Genomic DNA, 21156 nt, shown 5'->3' with positions numbered 1-21156 from the left:
GTTCATCCAACTTTTTATAAAACACGTTAGATGAGATGCTATCCTACAGATTTTTATTGATTTCAGCTTGCATTTAACTCGAGCTGTTCACAACCTTTTTGAGATAGACCGATGTCCTAACCCAGTGAACAACATCTAAAATATGCCACTTTGTGTTTTATGATACAAAAATAGAGCTCTAACCTCTCCAGTCTCCAGGAAGGCAGGTGAATAAACAGTCAGTACTTGACTGTGTGAAGTTCTGCAAAGGTGTGCTCTGCCTTTAGAATACCACACATGAAAAAAACCCAAACCTTTTTCCTGGGCGTTATACCGAAAAGGTGGCCATGCAGCATATACCAGTGCATCTGTCTTCTCTCATGCCATCTTGACTGGTGGGTTTTGAAATGAAATCCTTTTTCCACCCACCCTACCCCCCGTTCTCAATCCAGCAGGCTGGCGGCTTTTGTGATTTAATCATGCTAGCAAAGTCATCGTCAAAATCCACTGATGTTCCCACAGTATTCAGAGTACAGGCAGTGAGTACATCAGAAGGTCTCCAACTAAACCTTGTTGCTTGATTTGCACCTCATACACAAAAAGCTATTTAAGTATCTTAAGCTTGGTTTGAACCTGCTACTGGTGATAGGCTTAATAACCTTAAAATTTTGAGTTGGAAGATCTTCATCCCTAGGGAGGGGAATTTGACACTCACTTTCCTGCAGGCGGTTTGATATTTTCTGCATTCTCTTCACAGGCAAATCTCCAAAAGAGGCATAAGGAACAAAACATTTTTCGAAGTTCACATAGCAAATGCAAAATGAGAAACAGAGTTCAGACAACAACTGAGCTTTAAAACAGCTCTTGTTAACTTGATGTCTGCATTTCTTCAGAACTCGTAACTTTTCAGCAAAAGTACAGCAGGGTGTAAGCGGTGCATGAAACTTTGTTTACAGGGCTGATTTTGTGCTTCAGCGTTTGTTCCTTGTACAGAAGTACAAGCCATAGTGACAAAAACATGAGAGGGGAACTTGGACCAAGCACTTCAATATGCACTTTCTGGAAATACATCGCTTCCCTATTGTGTCCTCTCTCTTTAGGGAAAAAAAAAAAAGCAAAAAGCTGTATTTTCAGTGTTCTACAACTCTGTTAAGGGATCAACTGAAATTTTCCTCTACACTTCTTGTTAGTTCATTTTTTTGACCCCTGGAGGCTATTTCCTATTCAAAATTCAGACTGATCTGTTGTTCTAAGGGCTACCTCTACTTAAAAGACAGGCTTTGTTTTCATTTCTGTTCTTTATTCTCTGGTACAATACCGTTGCAGATCAGTGATTCAGGAAAGCTTTCTGAGGAACTGAAGTTTCAGATTTTAACAGATTCTACGTACAACACATTTGTCCAACTCTGTGATGATCATCATAGATTTAAGTGCATAATTAGATGGGGAGTAGAACTGTGGATTCTGCCTGACAGTAGGAATGATATTAAGACTGAGTGTGATCGCTCCAGGCAGCAGCAGTCTCAGTCGGGAGTGAAGAAATTTTACTCGGACATCCACATGGAGATCCTCAAAGGCGAGCTGTAGTCTGGTAGCAAAGGACACTGAAATACCTCTTCATTCAGGGGGAGAACTCTGTCACTGTTGGACTCCTCTGAAAATCCTGTATTTCTATATGGTACCTCAGCCTGCTGGTGAGTTCATGTGGGTTTGGCCCGTAACCTTAAATTAATCCCACTTAAAAGTACCGAGGCACTGAAACACTACTGAAACATCCTGGCACGTAGGTTTGAGTTGTGGAAACCAATGCAGTGATGTCAGTTGGAGTTTCGCCACTGTTTTTGATGTGGCCAGAATTTAACCTCAGCTGTGTTACAGGTCAGAGCAGAGCATGTTGCAAAGTTTCTTCAGAATCTGCTTCCCTGCCATCCCTTATGCTATTCCAGGCTCAAATTAAGTTCTAAACTTAGAATTCACTTAGTCACACAAACATTAAATAATAATAAAAGATGTTTTGTAAAGATAAACCAAAGTGAAGGTTGATCTTGCGATAAAGGCACTTGATTTGGGACTTAAAAGATCCTAGTTTTATTCCCGCTTTGGTCATAAATCTGTAGAGATTTGGAAGGTCACTTTCTCTCTCTTGGCCTCATTTTCTTAATTGTACAAAGAGGGTAGATCGACCTTTCTCCCGTCTGTTACACACTGCGCTTTTCAGAGTGTGGCCATGCTGGATACAGAGTTCCTGTGAAACATGGAAGCAGACGGGCAGGGCAGGTTCTGGTTGCTCTGGGTTTCTGCTTAGGCCATCATTGTAAGAAAGCAGCAATAGCAGCGTGTCTGCTCACCTGGAAAACCAGGTCATACCACGTGTCTTCTGTGTTTACTGTAAACATGAAAACTTTTCAAATTACTTAACCAGAGTAGCGGCTAATGCAAATGTATGCACAGTGTTGGTGCGCCAGGCGTGTGCGGCGGCGGTGGGGCGGCCGCTGTGCACAGGTGCCCGCAGCCCCCCCTGCCCGCCAGCCCGTGCCAGCCGGCTCCAAGGCGGCCCCGCCGCTGGGCAAGGCCGAGCCCTCAGCCACGGCGGCGGCGCCCCCGGGGGGGACAGATCGCAGCGGGGGGGACCCCGGGCCGGGGCAGGGGGTGCCCGGAGGGGTATTTCCTAGTCCATAATAAAATCTGCAGTACTATATTACAAAACCCACAACTTTATTGTAATAACGTGTTATGGGACATGAGATTAACTCAAAAAATTGTATTGAGAATAAAATGTCAGAAGCTGTCTTAAAAATAAGTCTTAGAAGCATTTCTAGGGAGCTTGAAAGAAATGGCAATGTGAGGATGGTATGTTTGCTGTGTGTCTAACCTAAACGGAACGCTCTTTTCCAGGTCACATGAATCAAAGGAATGAAACAGACAAATGGATAAAGGCTGACACACAACATGGCAAGGTGTATCTTAAAAGCCAAAGCTGGATCCAGTCTGTGAAGCTGAAGAATTGTTAAAGGTGAAATAGGCCAAAGAGATTAAATAAGGAAATTGTAAAGGAACATTTCTGTAAAATTATGAAAGTTGAATGTATATTCTTAATATGAGAGAAACAGTATTTTAAAAGGGCATTTTGGCCCAAGATTTGCCTGTGACAGTGGCCAGTGTTTAACAGGCCAGGTTTATTTTCAGTGCCTTTTAGGAATGACAATATTCAGATACACATACTCATCATGCATAACCTGACACACTTACCATGTCGGTTTAAAAGCTGGTAACTTTCAAACAAAAGTTGGGGTCATATTTTAAAATAAAAGCATTTTCAACCTCTCATATTTGAAAACACAAAAATCTACTTCCAAGATGGCACGCTGTGCAAGCTGGTTTATATTTTAAAATTAAATTTCTTAGCAATGTGGGAATTATACTAGTTCATGCAAAATGCAGAAAATTTTCTTCAAATTATTTGTATCATGGATAGGATAAAGCCGCTTTCAGAACTGTAGTTCTCATTTAGTCTTCTCATTTGGCATTTGACCTCTAAGCACTTTCTGTCTTGTCAACGGGTACTCTGTGTGTAAGTGAAGTGGGTACTTACATGACAGAAATGACAGAACTTGCTTTGTGCCAGCCTGAACCACTTGTTTGTGGATAGGAATAAGAACTCTCGCTATGTCTACCACTGTTCGTCTGCAAAGAAAAGCTTTTAAAATAATACTGGTAAGTGCAGATCTGGCTGATACCAAGGAGGAACACTCTCCCAACTGAACTTCAGATGAGTCCACATGAACATTCCCCTAAGGTAAAAGCTGCCAAAGAATGGGAGTATTGGCCTAAGAACCGAGATCTGTCACCTGTTTGCTACATTTCCAGCGCCTTCCTGTCAGCCTTGCATGGCAGGACGGTAAGGGCTGTACGCTCTTGGAGGCAGAGAGGCAGAGGAGTGTGGTGAGGGAAGTACGTGTGCCCTGTACAAGGGTATACGTGGCTTTTGTGGAGGATTATTGTGTTACCATAATACAAACACACAGTAAAGGGAGGTTTAAAAGCCTTTCCATACGTATAGGTGGCACTTTATAAAAGAAGTACTGGAATTTGTCTTTAAAATTGAAATGTAAGGATTCTTGCCAACTGAGTGGATGGAGCATAGCAAAGAAGAGTTCAGCGTCAGCTCAGGTTTTAAGTTGTGCATACGTATGTTTGTACTTTACATCATATTGGTACATTACGGGATGAACTTCTCCTTACAGGATTTTGCAAGAGGTGTAATTGCCCCTGGCTAATGGACTTCAATAATCAAGGGCAGCATTTTTACTGTAATTCAGGGTGGTTAAAAACTCCACGTTGTTTGCCATTGTGTGTACTGTTTGTTTGGATGAGGTGGGCACTGATGTATATGGCAAACTATATGTATTTTTAATGTAAACACTAATATATAAAACATTACTAATATTGTTACTAAAAGCAATATATTAGTAGTTATTATTTGATATTATTATTATACTTTTTAAAGATACAAAATTAATAAATGTGTAATGGTTTTAGATTACCTGAAAAAACTTTGAAACTAACGATTCCCGTGCACTGCTGTAGATGAAGTGAAAGAAGCACTTCTAAATTCAAACTGCATTGAAAAATAAAAGCAGTGTAGTGGATAGTTCACAAAATCGAGTCAGTTTAATGGTTCCGTTATTCACCTGGCATACAAAGCCTGTCAGCCTCTGTGATTAAGGTTGTGCTTTTGGGGACTGCTGCATTAGCAATTTAAGGGAGAACATAGAAAGAAAACATGTTATTTCTTCTGTGTTCAAAAGCAAGCAACCTAAGGCATTCATATTTTAAATCTAGGTGTAATTAAACATTAGAATTGTTAGTTTCTAGCTTAAAGAAGTTTAAATAAGCTGTCAGAAAAATCATGCTACCACTAAAGCCAGTCTGATTGTATTCTTTCCAAGCTAATAAATGTTGAGACCAGCTAGAACTTCAATATAAAGGTCAAGAATGAGCTGAAGAAAGACAAATCTTTGGGAGTTTCTCCAAAAGCATTTGAGTAATGTCTTGTTCTATTACAATGAGGTGAAACTTTATATTTTTCTCCAGACAAGGAAAGATTACTAGGTTATCAGTAATTAGGATTTGAATGGCAAATCCCATGTGTGCTTTTTTTCCAGTCCATTTGATGAGAAGACATGTTCTTGTAACCGGAGAAGATTTATCCTTTAACACTTTTCTCATCTGTGCTCCTTTTTATTTGATTTTCCTGAGTCCATTAGCTGCCAGCCAGCCCACAGTTCAGATCTGCAAATGTAAGCATCAGCTCGCTCAGAGAGGTGAACTCAGCCTGAGAGGCTTTTATGAGAATTTGCGCTCTGGGTGTGCAAGTGACTGTTGAGAAGTAGAGAACTGTGCTTAAATGTGCGTGTGTAGTTATGTATTATGGAACTGGTAGTCAGGGCCTATTCACTGTCCTTCACTGCTCAAGAACACACTACTGGATGAGTGAGTACCGACCATGTCAAGTGCAAAGTTCTGTGGGGAGTCAGGGTGTTTTAAGTCCTGGAGAGGATCTTCATGGTAAACAAGAACCCTGAACACACACACACACATTTATTTATTGCTTACTCTGCACAGGACTGCAAAAACTTCTCGTTATTGAGAAATGAAGACAGCTTGAATGAACATCTGAAAGTCAGCAATGTTGTTTCAGCGCAGCTGTCTTGCTTGAAGGCATACGCACACTCCTGTGAGAAAGATTTGCAATGCTTCCTTGCTAATTCAACAAATTCCCTTTTATTAAAGTATGATTAGTTTTTAAGAAAAACAGTATAGTGTTCTTTTTATGCTCCAGTGGAAAACCCTTGAACTGTAGATGATGGTGCACTATTTATTTATTTTTCATTTGGAAGAATTTGTTTATTCAGGCTCTGATGGGTGTTTCTTTGTGAAGGTGAGTACGTTACCATCCCATCCCGGTCATATCCAAGCCAGGAAGGAGGGTCAGCATTGTTATGTTCTTGTTTCTCCAGTTTGGCTGTATATTTCAAGACAGTTTGTCTGCAACAAGAGTTTAAAAAAAAAAGACAAAAGTAAAAATATTTTGCAGAGGCTGTTTCTACAAAGAATGCTAAAAGCTGTTCAATGAGCAAAAGTTCATATTTTTTTTAACTGAAGCTATTAATATTATAAGAGGTGTTGTGGAAACTAAAAAATAAGATAATTGGTTAGGCCACAGAGTCACAGAATAGACTGGATTGGAAGAGGCCTCTGGAGCCTGTTTAATGCTGGTCTTGCTCTAAATGGATCCAACTAGACCAGGCGGGTCATGGCTTTGCCAGCTGAGTTCTGAGTATCTCCTAGGGATGCAAGTTGCACAGCCTCTCTGGGATCCTGTTCAAGTGTTTTACCAGCCTCCTGATTAAAAAAAAAAAAAAAAGTTTCCTTGAATGTAATCCAAACTCCACATACGCCACTTGTCCAGTCAGTGCACCCTGGAGAACAGACTGGCCGTGTCTTCCGTATCCTCTGGGCAGAGTTCTAGATGGCAGTAAGGTCTCCAGCCCAAGCTGCCTCTCCTTGTGACTGAGCAAAGCAACTTGCTCAGCCTCCCTTTACACATCATGTGCTCCAGGCCTTTAATGTTCTTGGTGGCCCTCATCAGCCCTTGCTCTAGCGTGTCCATGTCTGTCTGGACTGGGGAGCCAAAAGCATGGATCTTTGGGACTAAGTGGGTGATGCCATTGGAATAATCATGCCGTGTTTTGAAGAGAATGACACCAAACAAGGACCAGTTATATCAAAAGGTATCACAGAGTCTCCAGAATGGTTTTTCACAGCTGTATAGGAATGCTCTAGTAACCGTGCAGCTCCCTATCATTTTTCTTCAACAGTCTCTGTGGTGCTTCCAAGTATTTTTACCCTCTCCTCGTTGACCTTCTGCTTTCTTTTCAGCTAACCTCTCCACTTGTAGTTATCTTCTGTCACCCACCTCTTTTTAAGGTGTATTGTTTCTAAACCCTAATTGAATATGCAACGGGCAGTGTTACGGAGCCGTACTGTTACCCACACTGGCCCTGAGCTCGCCCGGAGGCTCTTTTGCAGCTTCTGCAACAGCTGAACCTGAAGAGAATTACTTTTGATGTCCAAAAACACCCATGACCCCTCTGATCTCCCTCAACATTTTGTGGTGCTACCCCTTTGCAGCATTCAACACAAAACCAAAGAACTGCAGCAAGATGACGCAGAAATAGGAGAAAATCAGGCCTGCTGAGTGAAACACCCAAACAAGAACTTGAAGAGCAACTCTCTCCTCTCCCTCCTTTTCAGGCAGTACCTTTGCCTTCCTGAGCCGAGAAAACTCAACCCACCACTTTCAGTCTTCTGAATATTTCTTTATTTCCATCACTTCTGTGACTTGGCTGGCAGCCCGCTCCCGGCTGTGTAGAGCACCCGCCTCCCCCAGCCTCCCCCCATTTCTGGCTCTTGCACTCCAGAAAGCTCCCCCGGGCCGAACGTACTCATGTGCTCGTTGGGGAAGAGCCAGGTCTCTACATCTCCCGTCCTCTGCAGGAGATTCAACCTGATCTAGTGTGTTGGAGCTGCAGCAAGGTAGCCTTTCTCCCTGCTGGCCAGTTTCCTAAGCTCTGTACCAATATATTATATGGCGTCTGGACAATACTAGAAAAAAATCGCAAGTGGTCTGTGAACTGCCAGTAATACTATGATATTTTTTCCCCAAAAAAGTGAAAATGCTGAAGACGGTTACAAAAGAGGCAAGACATGCACAGCTGTAATGCCTGCACCACCGAAGCAGGGAGGGGTGGAAAAGGGACAAAATTAGTGAAGCAAGGAGGGGTTCTTTTCAACCGCTGCGGGATCCTTATTTTTAAAATCTAACACTGACACACTTGTATGAACCACATGAGCACAAGGCTGTATCTGTTTTTATATTAGGGAGGCCTGTGCATTGAGGAATGTGTGCACAATTTATATGAGCTATAAGCTCTAAGCTGTAAAATAAAAGTCAACTCATCCAAGTCCAAATTCCTGTTTTTCATGGAAACTCCAATGTATGGTGGCTGTCTGAAGCATGTATAAGGGGAGCTGTTACTATTTTTTTGGAAACTTACGCTGTCCCATGCCTGGAGCTACAGTTGATTAGTTTGCCAGAAACAGCCATTCATTAATCATGAACACATGGCAAAACAGATCATTTATTTCAGATATACTGTACTATGGCAGAGCCTGCATATTTATTCATATAGTGTCTTAAAGGAGCACACTGATGAATAAAAAAAATTCAGCAAATAATTACAATTATCTTTGGCAAAGCAACTATCTCTTGGTGTAAGTCAGACAGAAGTACTGGCCCAAACACATGGCTTTAGCAGCACTGGAATATATAGTTGAATCCTTACCCAAAGTTTCAATCCCTTGTACTAAGAGGGGGTAGCTAGGAAATGCAGTTCTGTATCGCAGTCTGAATCCTGAGCCATTCCAAAATTCAGAAATGTCTGACTGGATCTATCATAATAAAAAGCAGAGGTTTTGAAAAGGACTTTTTGAGATGAGGTTAGAAAAACCAATCAAGAATAAAAAGTAATGGAAAATAAAAACTTAAACAGGGGAGAACTGTTTATAGTGCAAACGCAGGAGAAATTAAGGCAAAGAGGCAAGCGGAGGCAGGCAGCTAATGTGAAAAGCAGAAAGCATCCTGCAAGCATGCTCCAGGTTACAAAAAGTGATAAGACTACATGAAACCTGCAGTGTTCTGAGGTCTGCGGCAGCTACAGTAGTTGTTTGATTTTATGGTATCCAGTTCAAGTGCACATGATGGCTGAAACATGGCACTCCAGGAGCTTCTGTGTCACTTCTGAAGAGCGATTTGCTGTTAGTGAGAAGGCAGTACTATGGTATTTTTGTTGCTTCCTCAAGAGAAAAGAGTATTTCTTCTTAGTCCTTTACCAAATCATGTGTAGGTTGTCTTCATTTCTGATTACATGTGTCTTGGACTCCCACATCCTTCCTGCCTTGAGACCTGAATATTTGGATAATACCTAAGAAGAAAACGGAGTTCTTGCAATCTCCTTTCTAACCAACAGCAACCATCATAAAACACAACAACAAAACCAAATCAGAATGTCCTCCAAATGTCAAATGTATTAAAACTATACAGACCCAATGTAATTTCCATGTCAAAGGCAAGAATTGTAATTGTCGATGAGTCACTTGGTAACAGAGTAGTCACTAATTTAAAAGAAATGTAACTAGTTTCACATTAGTGCAGACAAGAAAGAAGGAAGCATTTAATTTTGCTCTCAAAGAACCAGCCTTACAGCCGAGATGCAGTTTGGTGAAAGCACAAGGCTGGCTGGCTTCTCAAGGCAACGGCAGATTTCCTTTCTCATTTTGCACCCAAAAATGTTTATGGAGCACCACACCTTTCTCATCACCACAGCCAACTTTAAATAGTATTTGTGTTTTGAAGTTTAAGGAGAGTGTTTTACAGGGAAGAGAAGTGTTTCTCTAAAGATGCCAGTGTGTTATTTCTTGTAGGATTAGGCCCAAGTGAATCACAACTGACACAGCCTTTTCCTACAGAAGCCACATTTTAAAAAGCAGTTAGTTAGCTTTCTTTTCCTCTAGTAGAAGAAATAAATTGTACCAGCATCATATACTCCCACAGGCAGATTATCCATGATTCTTTATGGCGTGTAGAAACAAGATTAACTGAAAGGTCATTAGCCTCTGGGTACAGAATGTACAGCAGCATATCAGGCCACAGACCCTTTTTTCTTCTAACATTTAATAAACCTGGAACCAGGCTAGCATGCTGGTAAATACAACCTCGAATCTACCTGATACTGGAAAGAATGGACAATTCATGCTCGTAACTGTTTCCTATGAAGCTGCATCGGGCTGAAACTTGAAGAACTTTGTGGCTCCATATGTTTTCTATTTTAATCTAACGAAACGGCAAAAATAAAACTTTGAAAAAGACTGTGACACAATACAAGAGATATGCCTCAATATTTGCAAGGCTCAGTCTATTAAGAGATGTCTGCTAGGACTGGTTAGTGTTTAAAAAATAATGGGGAATTCCTTTGGCAAAATGAAGTACATGTGATTTACAGATTTTGCAGGGCAACTTTAAACGAAAACCCTCTTTCTTCTGTTGCTTATTTAGAACCTAAGCCACAAGCATGTTTAGTCTTTAGCAGATTAATCTGATTTTTACATAGCTGTCCTCTTCTATCTCCTTAACCAGGGAGTGAAATATCTTTGAAATGCAGGTTTCACACCTGCAGAACATAAATTACACTTGAAACCAGCCTTTTCCTCTTTGTTCTGTGAAAATCTAAGAACTTGAATAAGTTTTTAAGAGTTACTCCGACAACAGAGAATGAGGCCCTATTATTCATTTTCCTGACAGTCTGTTGCTTATTACTACAGGTTGTGAATGAAATACATAGTTTTATAAAACTCTATTGGGACATATTAGTGACAGTACTGTCATTGCTTCTGATGTCCTTGAAAAGCTACTGCAAGATGACTGACTGCAGAATTACTGCCATATTTTACCATGCTTTTGATCTAGTTATTGGCAGAAGATAAATTTTATATCATCTTTGCAACACTGGCCTTGAACTACAGTAAAAATAGATTTTTTCTAAACTGACACATACAGGACGTGGAATATATCTGAATCTAGCTGTGACCTCCTTTTTATTTTCTTCATATCATTCCATCTAATGACAATTTTAGAGTCTGATTGAAAAGCCACTCCGATCATGATGTGGTCAGTCTGTTCTGCAGCCTGCCTAGGTCTAGGGAGGCTCTTCAGACCTGTTGGAAGGAACAAGCAAAAAATCTTCAGTGCTGAATTATTCTACGTGATCTATCCACCTGATGAGTTTTTGTCCCGGGCTCAAATGGCACGGGGTAGGAGTTTCCTATCATTGAACATATTGTGCAAAGGGTTAGAGACTGAGGCTGGCACAGAAAAGAACCATCCACTGTCACACACCAGAAGATCAGGCTCAAGAATGTGAAATCAGCAAAGTTTGCCTAGTTCTAAAAATCACAAAAAGGGCGAAGATAACACTGGGTGGAGATGTGTGTCTCATGGTTGCTTTTTTGTTTTGCAAAGCTCTATAACTCTCCAGGGCTTCCCTTACAGTAAAAATAACTGGTTGGGAAATTCCTTGGCTGAGTCAGGAAAGATTAATCAAGACGTTTTGGAGAACCCACAGAATATGGGACTGAGGCAGAGGCATAATCGTGGCTCATCCTGCAAAGGCTACAATAACACAGTTTTCTGAGAAGTCATGTCAGCTCTTTGATGATGGCTCACCCAGCATAAATTGGAACTTGCACAAATTTATGTTCCTGCTACACCACACCTCTATGGGAAGATGTATAAGCAACCAGAGCCTGAAAGGGATGACGCACTGTTTATTGCTCTAAACAAAGATATGAAGTCATAGAAAAAGCAAGCCAACAACAGTAATCTGGGAGTAAAAGAAAATCCCTTGAGGCTTAATAGGAGAAAAACTAAATCAGGAAGTTATAAGGAGATTAAATGTATTTGAAATATCTTTTTTCAGAATGAACAGTGTATTCATTTACAGTGATTTTTTCAGTTACTACTCTTGCATACCATTCAGAACATGTGCTGTATCTAACAAGTAATTTAATTAGTAGAGTTGTTAAGAAGGAAGTTCTGAGACGACATTAAGAAAACTAAGTCAGAGAGAAGTAAAGAAAAGTAATGACAGCAGAATTGTTTGCGGTGAGACAGAAGGAAATACACCAAGGAGGGTCTGGAAAGCATGAAGCACGCTGGAAATATCTTTTAAGTTATTAAGCATTTGCATTGGTCTTGTGGTCTCTAAAGTGACTATTAAACCCTGGAATGGTTTAGCAGGGAGTGCGCTGTCTGCAGCAGTCCTGTTAGAGTGGGGTTAGAGCGCTCCTAGTATGGATACTCTCTATGTAAGATAGTATTATATATTTCGTACTCTCACAATGTTTGATCAAGTTTTATACTCGGCTATATCAACCATGCTTAAACTTTAGTTCTTTTCCACTTTCCGTCCCTTTGGCGTGTCTGAGCACTGTACAGTGCTAGGTGTACGGCACCTGGTCTGTGATGCTCTTAACCCCCATGGAAGGGTGATGGACATTGAAGCTGCATCTTTGAGACTCACAGCTGAAAACTCAGCTCTACGCTCAGCTCTCCCAGTTTTCAAGAATGGTAAGAAGGAAGACGCTGGTAATTACAGCCCTATCAGTCTCACTTTTGTGCCTGGTAAAATTATGGAGGTTATTCTGGGAGTGTAATGGAAAAACGGTTGAGAGGCAATGCAGTCATTGGTCATAGCCAGCACGGGTTCATGAGGGGAAAGTCCTGCTTAACCAACTTAATTTCCTTTTATGACAAGGTCACCCATCTAGCTGACCAAGGCAAGCCCATGGACGTGGTGGTTTTGGATTTTAGCAAAGCTTTTGATACTGTCTCTAACAGCATTCTTCTGGATAAACTGTCCAGCACACAGCTAGACAAGTCCATAATACACTGGGTGAGCAACTGGGTGACAGGTTAGGCTGAAAGAGTAATAGTAAGTAGGGTTACATCAGGCCAGTGGCCGATCACCAGTGGGGTTCCCCAGGGCTTAGTTTTAGGGCCAGTGCTTTTTAATGTTAGTGTAAATGATCTGGACACAGGGATCGAATGTACATCAAGTAAGTGTGCTGATTATACTAAACTAGGAGGAACGCAAAGGACTCCTTTGAGGGTAGAGAGGCCTTCAGAGAGATCTGGATAGACTAGAGAGCTGGGTAATCACCAGCTGTATAAAGCTGAACAAGAGCAAGGGCTAGTTCTCCACTGGGATTGGGGTAATCCTGGCTATACATACAAATGGGGGAACGAGAGGCTGCAAAGCAGCCCTGCAGAAAGCGATGCAGGGGTCTGGGTGGGTGGCAAGTTGACTATGAGTCAGCAGCGTGCCCTGGCAGCCAAAAGGGCCAGCTGTGTCCTGGGCGGCATCAAGCACAGCACAGCCGGCTGGTCAAGGGTGACTGTCCCACTCTGCTGCACTGGTGTGGCCCCGCCTCGAGTACTGGGTGCAGTTTTGGGCACCCAGTGTCAGTATAAGGACATCAAACTATTAGAGCATGTCCAGAGGAGGGCGACCAGGTGAAAGGTCTCGAGGGCCAGACTCAGGAGGGGTGACTGAGGTCACTTGGTCTGTTCAGCTCGGAGAAGAGAAGGCTGAGGGGTGCCCTCACGGCAGTCTGCACCTTCCTCAAGGCGGGCAGGGGAGGAGGAGGTGCTGATGTCCTCTCCCTGGTGAGCAGTGGTAGGACACAGGGAAACGGAATGAAGCTGCGTCAGTGGAAGTTCAGTTTGGACAACAGGAAAAGGTTCTTCACTGAGAGGGTGGTTGGTCACTGGAACAGGCTCCCCAGGAAAGCGGTCATGGCACCAAGCAAGTCAGAGTTCAAGGAGCATCTGGACAATGCTCGAAGTCATATTGTTTAGTTTTAGATCGTGCTGCAAGAAGCAGGGATTTGATGACCCACATGGGTCGCTTCCAACTTGAGATATTCTCTGGTTCTACGATTCTAAATCTGACCAGAACTGACTGGCTTTTAAATATCACAGGGAATCAGGGGACCAGTTACATTGTGTTACATGACCTGTTTTTTCCAATTGTAGATACTTAACAAGTATGTTTCATTGTACTTGATGAAACTAGGCTTAGATACCTCGACTTACCTGCTGTAACCATGCTGCATTTTGAGCACAGACCCCCATCTACTTCTGCCATATACGGACATTCAGTGATTAGGAAACAGGCTGCCAGAAACCCTTGGAGTGAGCTCAAGTACAATGGCTGAGAGCTTTAGGCCCAGTCGGGTTTTCTTCCTCAGGTTCCCATGTGCCCTTGAGATGATATCCTGTGTCTGCAGAAACTTCCCTAAGAGGACATTGTGTCTGCCATAAAGGTAGATGAGGTCCCTATTTCTCTTCACTTCTGGCTGACACTAGAATATGTAGATACCCACACGAGGCCACAGGAATCCTAAATCAGCAGTGTGGAGACCCCCCAGAAAAAGGAGCAAGATGGCTCAAGCCAGATACCCAGTATGGCACCATGATGCCAATGAAGAAAAAAACCTCATGGTTTTGGGTTTACAACCACCTCTGAATTAAGATTATGAAATATCCTCTTACTTGGTAATATTTCTACAGTACAGCATCTTGAGAATCTGGAGTTGCTTACAACATTTCCAAAGATGTTTCAGTGCTTTGTCAGTAAGATGAATGCAACCTGAGACATCCAAGAAGTGGAGATAATGCCAGGCTGCAGCCAAGTATTGGATACAGGTATCAGTCATCTGTCAATGAAGCAACAAGATACACAGAAATTAGATTACTGAGTAGTTGAACGAAAAAACCACAGAGCACAATTTTAGTGTCTGATTTGTGGGAAAACTATGCTTTAAAATACTTTGTGGAAGTAAAGTCTCTGGCACAGCAGAATTCTGACTCTGCAAGAGGCTCTACAGGAACTGTCACTTAAGTATCAGGAGTATATTAAATATTAGTTAACTGTGATTCCAGTGGGATTTTTTTTACCTAATCATAATGGTTTAAATTCCCCAGCCTCATGAGTTTGCTTGTAGCAGATATAAGCCTTTAGCCTTATCTGCTGTGCACTGTTCTCCCTAAACTATGGGGCTGCACTTACAGTTCAGTAATACCAGTCTATATCTCAGTTCATTGTTACAAATCAGTGTCTCACACCAAGATCTTTTTGATGTATTGTTGTTTCTTTTCTGCTTAGTTTCACCTCACAATTCCATTTTTCTAAACTGATATTCATTGCTATTAATGCTGGAAATCACAATTGAGAAAAACATGAGACGTAGTCTTGAAGGTGCATAAGCAGTCCTACAAGCTACTTAATTGCACCACCGACCTCAGTGGAAACAGTCAAGAATACATTATGCACATACTTGAATTACCTTGTTCAGTCAGGATCAAAAATCAAGAGGGGACATACTAAAGACCTTTTAAAGATACTTAATTAAAAATCAGTGGAGTGGGATGGTGGAAAGAGAGACGAGGGCTCCATCTGCATTAAACAGCCAATCTCATGAGAATCTAAATGGGACAGGGAAGCAAGATGAAGCTGGGACTTTGGGTTATGGAACAGAAAATTAGCACACTATCTCACGATACAATCTTTCTGGAATAATCGTGTGCTTTGCTTATTCCAGATTTAGCTATATGCTGAATATTAAGATCTGCAATAGATTAATAGATTAATAGATTAATAAATAGATCAATATTCCTGTTGAAATAAAAAGAAGTTGCTGACTCTGAAGTCAGTAATCGGTATCAGATGCATTTAAGAGAAATCTGTGTTCATCATACACTCAATCCTATTCCCTTTAGAGGACTAAATTACAGAATTCATTGCCCATCAAACTGTGTCTTCAGAACTTTGCTATTTAAATAGCTGATTCATTTAACCACAGATTTATTTTCATTTTTTGCTGTAGTTTTTCATGTGTAGGATATGTTTCCTACAGCAACTTCATTTTTTTCCTATGAAATAAGAATTACTCTTGAATTGGGCTCATTCCTTGCATAAGACTCAGAACTGCACTGCTGAATATTTTATAGTATCAGCATTTGCAAAATGACTTGTACTTGTCCTTGGTATATGGACATATGACAGGGAGGCTTACTGCGATTTCACTGAAGCCAGTGGAGTTTGTTCAAAGACAATTTGCCCAAGTAGATATATTAAAGTGATCAGCTCTTCTAATTTTAGAGTAACCTGCATAGCACATTGCCAAAACACTCTTAATGGTCATATATTTCTATATTGACTTTTCCCCATGTTTTCTTGCTATGATTTTTTTTTTAATTCTTTTTTTTTAATATAATATAGCTGATGTTGCAGGACATGACTGTCAGACATATTAGCATATATCCTTTGGAATGTATTCTTAATCTCCTGACCATTTTTAAACAGTTTCTGAGTGGAAAATATTTCCTTACTTAGCAGCTGGATGCCCTCAATTTACACTAGAGATTGCCAAAGGATTTGAAAGACCCATTAGTTTTAACATCCACAGGTGTACCCATCTCATTTTATAGAGTTGCAAGCTGGATTCAAGTCAAAAAAAGACTTGTAAACTTATATGTAGGCTTATTTAGAAAAGTCTTAATGTTCTTTGCTGAAAATAGTAGGGTATTAGCAGTTAACAGATTGGCTTTATAACTGTTTAAAGAAAAGATACCATCTAGGAACAAAGTGTTGGAAGGGCATTACTAGGTCATGGAGTCTACTTCTTGTTCCAATTTGCAGGAACTACAAAATATGACCCAGTTCATTCGCTTACCAACACCCATCCTAACATTCCTTAATACTTTGCCTCTGTCTCCCTGCTGTTTTACAATACACTGCCTGCTCTGATAATCAGAAACTCTCCCAATTACCAGCTTAAATGTATTTACTGCCATTTTGTAGAGGGGTTTGTTTGGTTTGGTTTTGTTTTTCTGTGTTGGCATACAAGGTGTAGTGGAAAGCGTGGCAGAGAAGACTGATTGCAACACTACCTAACTTGAACTGCTCTGGGAAGATCTCCATGCATAACTTCTATAATCACTGTTATTACGGAAAAAAAAAGCTTAATATCGATCTAAAAGCAACGGATACAGGAGATTGAGACTCATGCATATAATAATTAATGGTGTACAGTAGGTATCTGTAAGATAACAAACCAAGGGCTCTTGTAAAACACAGAGCAACTTCCATGGCCTGCCAGATCTGAAACACAGCCTGTGGGTTTTGGCCTGGAGGCTGAGAAACTTATGAACTTTTGGAATGCAAATAAATCGATCAGACTATCTATAATTTCAGGCTGACTAACTAGTCAGCCAAGTCATGTCAAATACTTGGCCAGGAGGATGTGTTCAGCCACTGCAGTGAATAAGAGGACATAAGGACTGTGTGGAGGACTGAAAGGATAGTCAAGGGTTATGGAGATGGGTGCTGGAGGAAGGCAGGGACAAGAGATGTCTGCAAACGTACTGTGGAAGGAAACAGGACATGGGCACATCAGAAGAAAAGGAGGAAACTGGTCCAATGAATAGGGTGAAATTGTAAAGGATAGTTCAAGAAAAACTTGGTAATAGTAGTAATAAACTTGGTCTATTCCCCCTTGATACTGATGGAAGCAACATTGCAATACATTTTTTCATGAAATTGAAAAAAAAAAATTAAATCAGCACTTTTAAAATTGCATTTGAATGCTTATTGCCAAAATGCAGCAAGCACTTGTTTTTGCTATTGAAGAAAATAATTAAAATCACAGAAATGATTAAATGCACAAAAGCTAGAGGTATTAATTCAGAAAGTACAGGGAGGAAGATTTAGGCCTTCATAAATTCAATGATTTCAAAAAGGAATACATTCTGATACAGGAAAAAGATAACTGAGATGCAAGACTTCAGTCAAAAAGAAATTATACAGAAAATACAGGAAGCAAAAATGCTATAGTATAAGGTCATGGTAGAGAAGGAACTAAGTTTCTCTACAGAGGAAACTTAATCTAAAGAAGTTAATAGATGGAAATAATTGGGGTTGGGGGGTGGGGGGGTCAGATATCTAGACAACCTAAATGAAAATTAGTTGATCAGCTTTCCCAAAGAGATGTTAGTTAATTGAATATGGCTGCAACTGCACATGGTTTTATTGGTAATAAATACCTACTAAACACAAACACCACATCAGATGCACCAAAGCACACCAGTGACAATGGAAACCACTGCAAAACTGTTACATTAACTTGCATATGAAGGGAATATTCATATAGCCATGGGATGACTATTATTGTGAGTCTCCTTGTAGTCAGTAGGGAGATGGGGCTTCTCAAAGACCTGAGGAAAGGTTCCCTGACTGATGCTTTGTAGGAACAATTCTCTCCACTGACTATAAAAAACAGCCTGAGGAAGACTCCCTTCCATAGGTAAGTTATTCAAATACTTAATACATTTTATTTTCCAAAGGACTTAGTTTCTTAGGCTTAGAATCTTCAAAATCATTAAGCATTAATTTACATCTCTGAGTGCATCAGCTTTTAAGCATTACTGCTATTTTCAAAGTAGCAACTGCCCTACCATGTAAGACCACAGGTATAAGGTTCTCATGCCCCATTTTATGCTTTACCTGGGTTCAGAAAGAGTACTGGAAAAAATAAAGCATGAAAATACCAAGAGTTATTAAAACAAAGAACACTACCCTTTAGAAGCACCCAAAACACCAGAGGCTGAGAAAGTATTTGCAGGAAGTATCACTAAAAGCTCTTCTCTCTTCACCCTTCCCTAGCCATCAACCCCTGGAGAGACAAACTTTTACCTGATACAGTACGGGCACTTTCAGTTTTAACTGCAGCCACTAGAAGAACACCAAACACTCTCAAGAGCCAAGTCTGGGAACTTGAAACTCATGGAAAATCAGCTGAACTTAAGCTCTGATTTCTGAATTAGTCGAGTATGTTGTAGACTTGTGACAAGACACAGATGCCAGCAGGTCAAATTTCTGAGTTCAGTATGAAGTACTTCTTCACAATAGTAGTCCCAGAACTATAGCCCCATTTCCTATACAAACCTTTGGGCAACGCGCTATGTTGACAGATGTTAGTCTGCGGCAGTGAAATGCCATTGTTTTCACAGCTTCATCTGTCAGCTGAGGGCAGCAAGAGGCATGGCATTGTTCCAGGTACTGTGTGCCCTTGCAGAACTCCTGAAAGAGAAACAAACAAACCAATCAGTCTTGGGTGACATGCCTACTCTTATTTTTCTCAGTTTATGATACAATTACATAATCCTTTGACCCACTTCAGGTACTTCAGTCTTCTAGGTACCCTTTATTAGGAGTAAAGTCATTCAGCTATTGGCTGTGAATATCACTAGAAAAAGAAGAGATTCATTAAAAGCCTATTTTCCATTGCTTATATATTATATTACATGTTCATTAGACCAACATTCATATCAGTTCTATATGTTGAATTTGGGTTCTCTAAATTGAGCACAACCCAGAACCTAAAATTTGTGCTTAAAGGACCAGCCCCAAATACATTTATTTTACTCTCTGGAAATGCCCATTATTGTGTATATTAACTTTTCTCTTTTATTTCCCCCCCCCCCCCCAAAAAAAATGAACAAACAACTCTATGTGTATAAATTACATTATTTTCTTGATAACAATTGGGTAAGAATCTCAGGACTGGGTCAGGGCAATCCCAAGCACATTAGGATAGGCTGGGTGGATAATGGATTGAGAGCAGCCCTGAGAAAGACTCGGGAGTGTTGATTGATGATAAGGTCAACGTGACCCAGCAATGTGTGCTTGCAGCCCAGAAAGCCAACCATGTCCTGAGCTGCATCAAAAGAAGCATGGCCAGCAGGTCGAGGGAGGTGATTCTGCTCCTCTGCTCCACTTGTGTGAGAGCCCACCTGCATCCAGCTCTGGAGTCCTCAGCACAGGAAAGACATGGACCTGTTGGAGCAAGTCCAGAGGCGGGCCACAGGGCTGGAGCACCTCTGCTATGAAGACAGCCTGAGAGAGTTGGGGGTTTTCAGCCTGGAGGAGAGAAGGCTCTGGGAGACCTTGTAGCAGCCTTCAGTACCTAAAGGGGCCAACAGCAGAGCTGGAGAGGGACTTTTTACAAGGGCCTGTAGTGACAGGGCAAGGGGGAATGGCTTTAATCTAAGAGAGGGTAGAATCAGACTAGATCTAAGGAAGAAACTCTTCACTGTGGGGCTGCTGAGGCACTGGCACAGGTTGCCCAGAGAAGCTGTGGCTGCCCCATCCCTGGCAATGTTCCAGGCCAGGCTGGATGGGGCTTTGAGCAACCTGGTCCAGTGGCAGGTGTCCCTGCCCATGGCTGGGGGGTTGGAACTGGGTGGTCTTTAAGGTCCCTTCCAACCCAAACCATTCCATGATTCTATAATGCTATGACTGTCACTCAGGAGTTCAGGCTTCTGATTTGCTCTGTGTAGTTCAGGCGAGGTAACTGTGGCTGAAGTGCCATCTAATTCCTGCTGTGATACCTGCTGACTACAATTTCTGTCCTCATGTTTAGAGTGAATGGAGAATGCAGGTGAATAAGCACCTGCGGGTCCTACTGACTTCAATTCCAGCATATATGTAACTCAAGTATTAGCTTTTCTATATGCTCTGTAAAACAGATCATTTTGGAAAATAACAGATCAAATGGTTCAGTGACCTTGCCCAGCTTATAATATAAAAATGGAACAGAGATAACTTCACACATTATGAAATTGCAAGAGCTGTTTACAAAACATTTGGTGACCTGCAGATGGCAAGTGATAAATAGGTGTAAAGCAGTATTATTAGTACTATCATTACTATTGCTGTTATTATTACTCCTATTATTAAGACATTACAGCTACTACATGAGTTTTTTAATTTTTACATTAATACTTTTTCTATGATCTCTTCTACAAGGCCAACTGAAAGACAAAGGGACAATCTGACCAACAAAATGTATTAATGTATTTTTCATCTTAATTTGATACTTGCATCTCTGAAAGACAAATGAAAATTTTTGTCAAAATGCACATTAAAGTGTGTATTTTAAACAGTATCAAAGAATCCCACATAAAACTGCTTTTCATGAAACATGGGTAGTTACAACTTTGGCGTGCTATGCACATTCATTGTTTGCAATGAAACTCCTATGAAAGGCCACACATTCATAAAATATACTTTTCTCCTTTGCACTCTGAAACTTTGTTTACTTTTTGGCCTGAATCTTTTTTCAAACCTGAAAATATTTACTTCTAGGCCTACAAAGAGAAGGGGAAGGTAGATCATTATTTGAGTTTGTGGAAACAGTCTCTTGAAGAGCCTGCAGATTTGTTAACTCAAGAACAAAACAACCTAAAATTGCATTTCTTCACCTAATGCTGCCATGATGTGAACATCACATTTTGCCACGCAAGCAAAGCTTTAGCTTCAGTGAGAATCTCTCCTCTTCTGTGATGTCTAGCCTAAAACCACAGTGAGGTGCCTTAAACTTGTCACTGAGCTGAACTTCCAGGCCTGCTAATCTTGGCCTAAGACCAATGTAATT

At 40.9% G+C, this 21156-nt stretch overlaps 2 protein-coding genes across 4 annotated transcripts in view; one reads left to right on the top strand and one right to left on the bottom strand.

Annotated features, from left to right (window-relative positions):
* Positions 1-9985, top strand: part of FAM185A (family with sequence similarity 185 member A) — a 51939-nt gene extending 41954 nt beyond the window's left edge. The window contains exons 8-10 of one of the 3 annotated variants that reach the window (XR_008822063.1): positions 2875-2992; positions 5145-5279; positions 5605-9985. Coding sequence is in view for 2 of the 3 variants with exons in the window: in XM_056340194.1 (XP_056196169.1) it covers positions 2875-2990 (116 nt within the window). In the remaining variant the exon portion in view is untranslated. The other 2 variants (XM_056340194.1, XM_056340193.1) reach the window with 2 other exon arrangements.
* Positions 5862-21156, bottom strand: part of FBXL13 (F-box and leucine rich repeat protein 13) — a 95425-nt gene continuing 80130 nt past the window's right edge. Inside the window, 3 exon segments of the mRNA XM_056339691.1 lie at positions 5862-6027; positions 14213-14376; positions 18666-18800. Coding sequence (XP_056195666.1) covers positions 5862-6027; positions 14213-14376; positions 18666-18800 — 465 coding nt within the window.

Source organism: Falco biarmicus, chromosome 5, assembly GCF_023638135.1.
Source record: "Falco biarmicus isolate bFalBia1 chromosome 5, bFalBia1.pri, whole genome shotgun sequence".
NCBI classification, from domain to species: Eukaryota; Metazoa; Chordata; class Aves; order Falconiformes; family Falconidae; genus Falco; species Falco biarmicus.
This window is presented reverse-complemented; position numbering and strand designations above follow the sequence as displayed.